The sequence below is a fragment of the Melampsora larici-populina genome (assembly GCF_000204055.1).
Source record: "Melampsora larici-populina 98AG31 unplaced genomic scaffold MELLAscaffold_33, whole genome shotgun sequence".
In the NCBI taxonomy this organism is placed as follows: domain Eukaryota; kingdom Fungi; phylum Basidiomycota; class Pucciniomycetes; order Pucciniales; family Melampsoraceae; genus Melampsora; species Melampsora laricis-populina.
Window position 1 is genome coordinate 941,867 of NW_006768797.1, and position 8,808 is coordinate 950,674.

Here is an 8,808-nt window from a genome sequence, read left to right on the forward strand (position 1 = left end):
ACAGTCCATAATGGAAATCCAAAAAAAAAATCAAATAAGTAAAAAATCAAATCCCAAAAACAAATCAAAAATCAAAATCAATAAAGAATGTCTAGAAGATAAAAGAATGAATCTAAATGTATAAGTATGAAATGAAAGTGTTTAAAAAGAGTTAATCTAAACATTACACTTTTTGGTTTTTTTCCTAGAAAAAAATCTTTTAATACCATCAATTGCCATGCATATGTAGCTCTTTGTAGCTTTTTCCTTTTTTGTTGTTTTTTTTCGGGTTGATTTTTTAAATAATTTTACAAACAAAACCCAATCAACAATAAGAAAAAAGAAAAAAGGAGAGAAAAAAATAATGAACGACTATCAATAGTCAAGATAAGTATGTAGAAAAAAAATAAAGTATGCTAAGAAGAGTAAAAAAGAATGAACCATACGTCTGGTTTTAAAAAAATATGGATGAATGATTGTAAATCAAGGAAAGGAAAGGAAAGAAAACGAAAAGAAAACGAAAACGAATGATTTTTCATAGAGACTACAACATACATGTTTCCTAATTATATACAGAAAACAAAGAAATGATTGAAATAGTCAAAAAAAGAAGTGAAAACAATGCAAAACAAAACAAACCAAGTGATTGAATGGAAATCGAATGGCTAGGTTAGTCATCCTTTTGGTTTTAATAAGTCGGCATGGCAATTCCAATCTTCTCTTCGACTTTTCCTTCTGATTCAGATTGCATCATGGCTTGTAATTGATGATGATCAAGTAAGACAAAACTTTCATGAGCTTGTTGTCTAACAGGATCAAAAAATTCATCAATGATGGAGAACCGATCGAAAAATCCATTGAGGTTTTGATTTGTCTTTAGTTTGTCTTTTTGATAATAAGTTTGATTAAAATGTCTGATCAAGACCCGAATGTCAAAGAAGACGTCTTGTTGAATCTTGTTGAGTTTACATAAAATTGAATTCCAAATCTTTTGTGTTGCTGCTTCAAACTTGGGTAATTCGGCAATCAATTGATCTTCAAGCAGCACATCTCTTGGGTTTCGCTTCAAGATGATTTTGAGTGGGTTCTCATACGTTTTTAATAAAGTTTTACATAGTGGAATGATTGTCTCTCTCAATCTCGCCTCCTGTGGGATTTACAAAAGGACGAATGAGTTGATCTGTTTTTCCATAAGACGGATTTGAAAATTAGATCACGCACCATTACTTTAAAGGGGCCAACAGCAGAAGCTAATGCAACATGTTGTTGATAAGCATTGAGATATTTGAAATCTGCATTACCACTACTCTGATGAAGTGTATAGAACGTTTTGAATGCTTTGACAAGTCTTGAACTTTGTTTGCTCATCTGATTCATCTTCGAGGACCAGTCCAAGATCACTTCCGGTAACTCGATAACTGATTGTCTACTCTTATATATTCTCTTAATCATTTTATTCAAGTCTTCTGTAATAGCTATCCTTTGTTCTTCTCTGACCATCAATGGTCGATTCTGGATAGGTGTTCCAATATTCATGATTGGCGTCCGCCCTTTTTTGCTACTTGGTCTTTTGATGCTCATGTGAGGGAAGGATTTAGACCCCATGATCTCTTCAATATGCTCGCAACGTCGTTTGGCCTGAAATGAATGATTGATATGTTAACGTTTTGACTTTGGACGGATTGGATTGAGGATAAAAGACCAACCTCATTGATTGAATCCGCGACTGCAATCATACCGTTCTTAGCTTCCTCAAGCTGATGTCGATCAGGATGATCTAACGGAGTAAGTTGTGATATCTGATCTAATAACAAGGGGTATTTCATACATCTTTGAACAGGCTTGATTAATAATCTATTAGGCACGCAGAACGCGTACAAGACAGCAAAACAGCAACAAGGACATTCACATCAGTTTTGAACAGATTGACCGATATGGTATAACTCCGCAGGGATACATACGAGGATAGATCCCATGCAGTTGTACACCCGCGAGACAGTTCGTTACAGTAATTTAAATAATCCATAAGGTTTGGTAAGAGGCTTTGTAACCGATTATTCGAAGCTTGGTACTTTGAACAGTAGGTCATGAAGACTTGTTGAATCCTGGGCAACTGTGTTTTTAACAAAGGAATGGTCAAGTCAGTTTGTAACACGGAATACATAAACGGGGAGATATTACCATTTGAAAGAAACAAGTTCCAATCGTATCATCCATTCCATCTGAATTACACTTATTAGCTTTTCTCAACAAAATTGTGAATTCTTCCGCAAGGCAAGCAATCTCTTCAATATTTGAAAATATTGTCTTTTGATCTAAATTAGACATTGGTGGTGATGATCGGTTGATGAGTTCTGGATTCGGAGGAGCAAGATGGGATAGCAACTTCTTTGTTGGTTTGGGACCGGGGCCAGTACTATCAGCTCGACGCAGAGCGGAAGTCGATGGTCTCTTAGATCCAAAATTTATAACGGCGCCCAATTTGAGTTTTTTATTAGGAGATGGAAAGGGTGAGGATGTTTTGGATCGATCATCTGATGATGTCGTACTAGTGTCGAGATTTGTTCTCTTGGTTGAAGGAGGTACTTTTGGGGTGATAGTGACAGCATTGGCTGAATAGATGTCTCTAGTGATAGCCATATCCCGAGCATAGCTCGCCTCAGTATCGATCAATTCAGCAATCACCCTCAATCTTTGGTTGATTTGTTTTTGATTGGAACTTGAATCCAATTGATTCATGAAATGCAGTGAAGCGGCAGAATAAGACGAAGTGGGTCTAGTGTCTAAAGGTGATCGTAGACTTGGTTCCGAGATAGTATTGGAGACTGAAGCGGTGAGGTCAGGTGTACCAGTGATACTATTACGATTAGCTGACCAAGAGTTTGAATTCGAATCACCATCATCTTCATTCAAAGTGGCATCAATAGGTGTGTTTGGGTGGAGTAAAGATTCAAATGTATGCGAATTTGATGCGGTTGATTGGTTGATTTGCATCATGGACCGAGCACGTGATGAAGGTGACAAAAGACGCCTAGTTCTTGATGCGGGCTGTGAATACGATGATGATGATGATAACTTTGTGTTCCTCAAATGAGGGGATGATTGGCGTTTTGATGATGAAGAGAAGGGTGTAGTGAGTGGAGTAGGTGACCGAGATGGAAGCTCAACAGGCGAGTCGAAGATTGGAGAGATTGAATTTGAATTGGAGTTAGAAGAAGCGGAGATTGAAAAGGTGGAAGTAGGCCTGGCTTGAGCTTGATTGATGTCAGGATTGTGAGTTTGAGTATCAAGCATAGTAGATGATGATGATTGAGGGTCTTGAAGATGATTAGAAGGAAGTAGAGCAGAATCTGAGTGATAAGTTGAAAGATGAGGTTTGATAGGTTGGATCGAAGGTTGAAGTGGTTGAATGGTGGATTGATTGCGTTGTTTAACTTTCTCAAGTTCTGAAAGGAAATTGATTTCTGATGGGATCCTAGCATAACGTCTGAGTTGACGAGTGTGAATTGGATTGTTCAGATCGAGATGTTCAATCGGAAGTTGACGTTGTAGCCAAAATAGGGGCTCATGTTGATATTCAATGATTGGCATCTCAGTCAGACCTGACTGAGGTGCTGGTGGTGAATGGGTGTGAGTTTGAGTGAGAGTGGGAACGTGATTTATGTTGAGAGTGTGATTGAGATTTACAAGATTGGATTCGTGCGTGGGAATAAGATTAGAGTTAGCACTCGAATCAGGATCTTCAGAACCAGACATCAAATTTGTTTTGCCAGGCCAGGAAGTAGAGCTAGGAATACAATTTGTAAGGATAAGGGTAGAACTAGAATTCATCTTATCAGACTCTTGATGATCAGCTAAGACCATGTTGTTGTGGTCTTGATTTGAAATAACGATAGAAGATCTTCTTCTTGACTTCAGATCACCTCCAGAATGATCAGAATCAGAATCAACTTCAGAATCAGAATTGATGGGAGATTTGATGATTAAGCATGATGAGGATGATGGTCTTTGAAGTGGTGTTTGTTTATGGTTTGACTTTGAGTTGATTGAAAGGGTTTGAGTGATTGGTACGAGGAAACCGACTGTTATAGAAAAAGCAGGATATTGAAAAGCAGATAAAAAAAAAGTGGGTATGTTAAATAAGAATGAAATATTGGTGTGATATTAATGGGTGTAAAACATGGATTGATGGATGATTGAATTTGGATGATGATAATTAAGGAGAATTAAGCATGGATGTATTTTTGGTGTGTGTACAATAATCACCTGTGTCACTATAAACGTTCAGACTGCATCCGCTTGAAAAATGAGTAAACATATCGGATGCAATCCGAAAAACTCTTTGCAGACCCAACCAGATCTATCAGATACATCTGTGGAGACCTTCAAGAAACTTCCAAAGTCCCTCTGAACATCCTTCTTCTCCCACAAGATCATTCTGGGTAAGTCATGGATATTTCCAGACATTCATGGAACCCTTTGCAGCCCATAGAAATGTATGTTCCACATCAGCACACAAGACAGCATGTATAATAGGCATTTTATACAAGGAAAGGACAAATGTCCAGATGAATCTGGGCAATGGAATGCAAGATCAATGTTTGCAAGGCGGATATGAACGTCCAGATGCATCTGGGTGTTCAAACGCAACATGAAAGTCAAGGCAGAAATAAATGGCCAGATGCATCTGAGTCACAGGCATGTTGACAAGGCGGAGTTTTCAGATGAATGTCCAGATGTTTCTGGGTAATGAAAGCCAGACCAGTTGCGCAAACCAAGAAAACCCCAGTCAATGTTTGCAAGGCGGATATGAACGTCCAGATGCATCTGGGTGTTCAAAAGCAACATGAAAGTCAAGGCAGAAATAAATGGCCAGATGCATCTGAGTCACAGGCATGTTGACAAGGCGGAGTTTTTAGATGAATGTCCAGATGCATCTGGGTAATGGAAGCCAGACGAGTTGCGCCAAACCAAGAAAACCCCAGATACATCTGGATGAGCTAAGTTTAGATACATCTGGGTGACACATGTCTGAGACAGAAATGAATGTGGAGATGTCCAGATGCATCTGTGCCAGGGAAAGCCAGATGAACCAGTTGCTTGTAACCAAGAAAAACCCAGATACATCTGGACGGGCTCAACCACATGACTTGCCACGTCAGGTCTATCAGATGCATCTGGTGGCTAATCAACCAAATGTGTACCCACGTGCATCTGGATTCTCAGCTCAGATGAATCTGGACCAGGTCACCTAGAATTTCATCCTCCAGATCCATGCAGCTAGTATGTGGTGGTGGGTGGGTAGTTGATTATGAACCCGCACCCACCCACCATGTGTGTCTGCTCACACGTACATCTTTATTCTGCTCTCACGTCAGATACATCTGACTCTTCTCACATTTGAAGATAATTGAATCACAATTTATTTCCAGGCAGCAACACAAAAACGAAACCAACCAACTAAACATATCATATGAAAAGGATATTGGCCAGTGTAGTCTTCAATACATTGCTAGGCTGTGGTTCACTCAAAGCTGGCCTGGTTTTCTTCGTCTTCTTGTCATGAATGTGTGAGATTGCATTGATCATTGATTCTCCCTGCGCCACAGTGGCAAAGACAGGCAATAAACCTATCTCACGATCGGCCCATTGGGTGATAGCTGGTACAGACGTAAACTTTCTAGACCAACCGGCCCCAGTCTTCTTGTTTGGAGGAAGTGCACTTGACGCAAGGAAGATATATTTGAAACTTAATCGTTCGCCTTCACGTGCGAGCTAAGAAAACAGAGAAGAAAACACACTACGATGTATTAAAAAACCAGCCAAAGGAAGTTTGGAATAAGTTCAGAATCACACTTACCAGCTTGCCAAGCTGGCGGACACGCTTCAAAGAGGATTTGTTGACGTCGACTTCAGTTTCAGTGAGGCCTTCTGTTTGCAAGACTTTGTCATGTGCAACAAGCTCGTTATAAATTGGACGATATCGCTCTTCGTCTTCTGGAGAGAGAGTTTCCACTTTCGGTGCGGATCCTTGTTCATTTTGATCTTCATCTTCATCTGGGTCAATGTTGATCTGACGATCGAGGTTAGGAATGCCGGCCAAAGCAAAGAAACGCTTTTCATCAAAAACTCTGCGTTGATCGGCCGTGTACTGGGTGGTCCAGATTCTGCCGGCCTTTCTGTTCCGCTCACTCAATACCATGACTTCGCCGCCTTTGTTTGGCACTGACATCAACAAGATTGTCAGTAAGAAGCTCACACCCAAAAAGTTACACAACCAAATATATGGACTTACTTTTCAACTTCAAGGAATCCTTCCCATACGCCATGAATTGACGGTAAGCATCCCGACCCCGGGGAGGAGAAGACTCCCCACTATTCATGCATAAACCAACTTCATCAGTTAGGATCAAGAGAAGGGTGCGTCTAGAGAGCTTATAAAGGGAACTCACAGCGCTCGCTCTAAAGTAGTAAGTTTCACTTTGGCAATGGCGGCCAAAGTCATCTTTTTCTTACGGTAGACCAGTCTATTGTATCTTGCCTCAGTAAGAATCGCCTCAAGTATCTGAGATTGAAACTTCTTCCTTGCATCGACCACGCGCTGAACACGTTTCATCGGCCAAGCTTTCCCGTACTGTAAGTAGTTCTCAACCGTCAACGTGTTTTCGAACTCTTCTATATCTTTTTCAATGTTCTCTAACTCGTTGTCCACCTCTTTTTGGATTGAATTAGGATTTGGTGGAGATGGTAAGCGGGGTGGTAAGAGGCGAGAATCAGAGACTTGTGGCTCTTCAGTTGAAGTAGGTCCGGTCGAGTCATTGATCGAACTAGCCAGAGTTTTCTTTCGTTGCTTGTTTTGACGGGAGGTAGGTTCAGTGGGTGCGTCGTCTATTGCTCGTTTTTTCGATTTCTGTTTCCCGTTATTGACTTCTGGCTGCTTAGAAGGTTGAGTCTTGGAGCCGGAAGCTGTTTGACGAGTTTGTCTCATTTTGTGAAGAGTGAGGGAGATTTTGCGGAAGGTCAAATTGGGGAAATAGTTGTTTTGTTGTAAAAAAAGAGGGAAATCCACAATGACAAGAACCAGAAAGGGGGTTAGGGATAAAACAAAAAATGACACCGGAAAAAAGGGTACTGACCCACGACCCGCAAGAAACAGGGCCCAGATGGATCTGACAGCCAGATGTATCCGATGTACAGATACATCTGAACTCAGATCGCAATTGAATTGAATTTGAATAGGACTATATTCGATACGTATGTATGTCCAATGTCAAATTGAAAACACACCAAAATGACAGACCAAATCAAAAGGGTCCCTAGATAGAAAAAGGGACCAGATCCATCTGGCCCTGTCACCTTCACCCAAGACCCGCAAGAAGCAAGGACCAGATAGGTCTGACAATCAGATGTATCCAATATCCAGATACATCTGGACTCAAATTCCATTCGAGTTTGACGTACATGGACATATCAAATTATAAACATGGCATATGAAAGTGACTGGAAAAAAAGGGTTCTGGAAAAAGCAACCAGATCCATCTGGCCCCTGTACATCAATCTTCATGTAGGTTAGTATGTAAATGAGCGTAATTACAAAAACAATTGAGTGGACTACATAATACAAATGAATTGTATGTATTGTATTCCGTGGACCGTCATTGTTGAAACTTGACACTATGTTCACAACCATTCAATTCCAATGGATGATAATTCAATGGTATTGACACGTGAACTTATAGTTCATTTAATGCTTAGCATGATGTCCAACAGGGAGTCAGAATCTCGGTCAAAGGAAAAAATGAAGAATCCACATTCCTAAACACAAAGAAATAAGAATGGGCGGGCATAGTCAGATATTGGTCATATTAATATGATTGTCTGCTTTGCACCTGCACCCAATGTTTAAAATAACCAAGATTTGCTACAAAGAAAACAAATTGGGCACTTGTTGACATCACAGAATTCAATAAAACAAATACAATGGTGGACAAGCCACAAGGTAGGTGTAAGATATGACCAAAGGTGAGATATGAGAGCCAAGGTGGCTGTTTCAAGCTTGGAGGAGGTGAGGAATTGGAAAAGTGGCTTATTAGACTCACCATGAAATTAAATTTTGTATTTTCAGGCGGAGATTTTGCCTTTTTTGCATCATCCTCAAGTAGTTCTAGGCAGTGTAATGACCAAAAGTGGGAAAACTGTGTGGCTAAAGTTAAGAGATATTGGTTGACCTCAATATCAACTGTAGAAAGCTAGGTGATAAGGTAAGAAAGGTACTTTTAATAGTTTTTCAGAGTAACTTTCTTAAGACTACTTCTTCATAAATCTATATCATCAAAAACACATGAAACTACAGCAGTTTTGTGACCAACATGATACTTATAAGCTCTTCCTTGAAACTTTGTGCCAGAATTATAATCCAAGGGATTGAGGCTATGGAAAATTGATATTATCATACTGGCACTGAGATGTTCAGCTAGGATTCTGGTGGGTAATTTGCATATATCACCAACCACCAAATTTCCTGCATGCATCATTGACCACTGATGTTCATCCACGTACAAAGTGGTATAACATGGTGAAATTTTGGGTGAGGTGACCAAAAAAAAAAAGTTGAGATTTTTGGTTTTTTCCATAGGTTTAAGTTATATTAAGAAGGTACTTTTTTTTTGGATTATCTCAACAAACAAAAAAGTTTTTCTTATCAAGTGTCTTCCCCAAATCAGCCCAAAATTTCACTAAAAAGCCCATTACTGGTCCATGTGAGGGTGTGTTGACTACCTAGTGTGATAAATCTGAATGCCACAACATGTAAAAACATTTTTCAATTTT

The 8,808-nt window shown here is 39.6% G+C and overlaps 2 protein-coding genes across 2 annotated transcripts; both read right to left on the reverse strand.

Moving 5' to 3' along the window:
• Window positions 1–667: 667 nt before the first annotated feature.
• On the reverse strand, window positions 668–3,843 carry MELLADRAFT_109034 (uncharacterized protein; the record flags this gene model as incomplete). The annotated part of the gene is made up of 5 exons (XM_007412871.1): window positions 668–1,126; window positions 1,201–1,617; window positions 1,686–1,833; window positions 1,941–2,092; window positions 2,161–3,843. The coding sequence occupies 5 exons, from the start codon at window positions 3,841–3,843 to the stop codon at window positions 668–670; spliced, it is 2,859 nt and encodes a 952-aa protein (XP_007412933.1).
• Window positions 3,844–5,448: 1,605 nt separating this feature from the next.
• MELLADRAFT_89920 (uncharacterized protein) lies at window positions 5,449–6,967 on the reverse strand (the record flags this gene model as incomplete). Its single annotated transcript, XM_007412870.1, has 4 exons — window positions 5,449–5,754; window positions 5,840–6,204; window positions 6,275–6,354; window positions 6,432–6,967. The coding sequence occupies 4 exons, from the start codon at window positions 6,965–6,967 to the stop codon at window positions 5,449–5,451; spliced, it is 1,287 nt and encodes a 428-aa protein (XP_007412932.1).
• Window positions 6,968–8,808: the final 1,841 nt, after the last annotated feature.